Source organism: Egretta garzetta, unplaced genomic scaffold (assembly GCF_000687185.1).
Source record: "Egretta garzetta isolate BGI_Z169 unplaced genomic scaffold, ASM68718v1 scaffold355, whole genome shotgun sequence".
Classification (NCBI taxonomy): domain Eukaryota; kingdom Metazoa; phylum Chordata; class Aves; order Pelecaniformes; family Ardeidae; genus Egretta; species Egretta garzetta.
The window spans coordinates 1,687-4,267 of NW_009259592.1; the positions used below are offsets into that span (position 1 = coordinate 1,687).

Consider the following 2,581-nt stretch of genomic DNA (forward strand, 5'->3'; position numbering starts at 1 on the left):
CTACTGCTGCGGGGCATGATGGACTCCTGCCGAGCCCAGAGCAGAGTCTCCTGCTCCCTGAGACACCCTCAGCCAGCACAAATCAGAGCTCACCAAAGGTCTTCCTGAAAAAAGAAAGGCAGGTTGGGGCGGGTTCTATAGGAAACTAAAAATATATTTCTCAAATAAGTCTGCCCTAATTTCTCTCTTCCTTCATTTCCTTTCTACAGATAATCATGCCCAGAGGGCCAAAATGTCCAATATCACCCCCATCACCCAGTTTGTCCTCCTGGCATTCACAGACACGCGGGAGCTGCAGCTCTTGCACTTCTGGCTCTTCCTGGGCATCTACCTGGCTGCCCTCTTGGGCAACGGCCTCATCATCACCACCATAGCCTGTGACCACTGCCTCCACACCCCCATGTACTTCTTCCTCCTCAACCTCTCCCTCCTCGACCTGGGATCCATCTCCACCACTGTCCCCAAACACATGGACAATACCCTCTGGGACACCGAAGCTATCTCTTACTCTGGATGTGTTGCACAGGTCTTCTTTATACTCTTCTTTTTTGGTGCAGAGTATTATCTTCTCACTGTCATGGCCTATGACCGCTACGTTGCCATCTGCAAACCCCTGCACTATGGGACAGTCCTGGGCAGCAGAGCTTGTGTCCACATGGCAGCAGCTGCCTGGGGAAGTGGGCTTCTCAGCGCTGTCCTGCACACTGCCAATATATTTTGCTTACCCCTCTGCCACGGCAATGCCCTGCACCAGTTCTTCTGTGAAATCCCCCAGATCCTCAAGCTCTCCTGCTCAGACTTCTATCTCAGGGAGCTTGGGCTTATTGTATTTAGTGTGGTTGTGGACTTTGTCTGTTTTATTTTCATTGTGGCATCCTACGTGCAGATCTTCAGGGCTGTCCTGAGGATCCCCTCTGTGCAGGGACAGCACAAAGCCTTTTCCATGTGCCTCCCTCACCTGGCCGTGGTCTCTCTGTTTATCAGCACCGTTGGGTTTGCCCATTTGAAGCCCCCCTCTATCTCCTCCCCATCCTTGGATCTGGTGGTGGCAGTGCTGTACTCGGTGGTGCCTCCAGCACTGAACCCCCTCATCTACAGCATGAGGAACCAGGAGCTCAAGGATGCCCTTCGGAAACGGATGCAATGGGTGCTATTTCACTGGCAATAACCTTCCTCACCTCTTCAGCGTGTTTCCCACATTTTATCTTAGGCCATAATTCTGATCATTTCTCTTGTGAGAACTGTACTTTGCGATAGTTTTCTGGGTATATACCCCTTCTGTTGGGATAACTTCTGTTAGATAGCAGGTCTTCATTAAAAGGGCATCCCTCCGGTGAGTACCTGAAGGCTGGGCTCTTTCTCCAAAGTTGTTTCCAAGAAAATGTCCAGGGAACTGGTCTTTTAATGTTTCTCTCCTCCTTTTGTTGTCAGTGTTTTTCAGGTTGAAATTATGAAATCATTGGTTTTGACTGGATCAAATTTTCTGGAGTTAAAAGCTCTGCTCTCATTTTCCAGTGGCAAGGGAAATTATCTCCTGCGGTAATCTAAGTGTATGGCAGGATTATACTGAAATAAATTTCGAGGTGTGAGAGAGAATGGGCAGACCAGGAGGCTGTGGGCCTTTGCCGTGAGGGTGCGTTGTTGGCTCACGATCAGATGGTTGTCCTCCGAGATCCAGAGTTTTTTCTCTGCGCAGCTGCTGTCTGGCTGGTCAGCTCCCAGCATGATGTCCACTGTGTAGTTGGATCACAGGCTGTCCTCCCCTAGGGACGTTCTCAGCAGCAGCTTGCCCTTCTTGGAGATCAGCTCCACCTCTGGCACAGGCCCCATGGTGCTGCAGAGTCCCCTGGGACAGCAAAGCCTTCTCCTGCCAGGGCTGCAAAGGCCAGGGCTGTTTCTCCCTGGCCTTGAAGACTGCAGCTTTTGCTCTCTTTGTGGGAAACTCGTTCATCATGATGTTGCCACCTGCTGTCCACTCCAGCATTCCTCTGCTGGCAAGCAAAGACTTTCCGCACATGGGGTCCAATCTTTTAGTACCAGGTTTCCACAGGACAAATCTGCCCTTGGCCCTGGTGCCACATCAGGGGTGCTGCAGCCGAAATGGCACCAAAGCCCACAGCCTGTGGTACAGACTGCAGGAGCCCCATGGGCCACCACAGAGCTGTGAGATTGGTGGAATAAGAGCCCAGATAGATAGGGAAGGACACCCCCTCTTGGGAGGGACACACAACAGGTTAAGTGGGCTTGTGTTAGGGTCAGCTTTTAAATGGACCATGCAATCTTTTGCTGACCTGAATTTGGTTGTCCCAAAAGAGGAAGAGCTGGTCAGGGATGTGAAGACCAGTGCTGGCCTTGTCTGTAGTGACCATGAAATTGTGCAGTCCCCAGGGACGTGGGGAAGGACACGAGCATAGCACAGACCCGGCACATCAGGGGATGAGAATCTGGCCTCCTGAGAGCACTGGCAGGTGGGATCCCATGGGACAGTGTCAGGGCCTTATAGCACCCATAGACCTTCATGGCCCTTCCCCGCCTCACCTGCGGCCCCCACCCACACCTCTCTTCCGTGGGCCCAACAGAC

General features: G+C 52.2%; 1 protein-coding gene across 1 annotated transcript; it reads left to right on the forward strand.

Moving 5' to 3' along the window:
• The first annotated feature begins 232 nt into the window (after nucleotides 1-232).
• On the forward strand, nucleotides 233-1,168 carry LOC104125551 (olfactory receptor 14A16). The gene has a single exon (XM_035893564.1). The coding sequence runs from the start codon at nucleotides 233-235 to the stop codon at nucleotides 1,166-1,168; it is 936 nt and encodes a 311-aa protein (XP_035749457.1).
• Nucleotides 1,169-2,581: the final 1,413 nt, after the last annotated feature.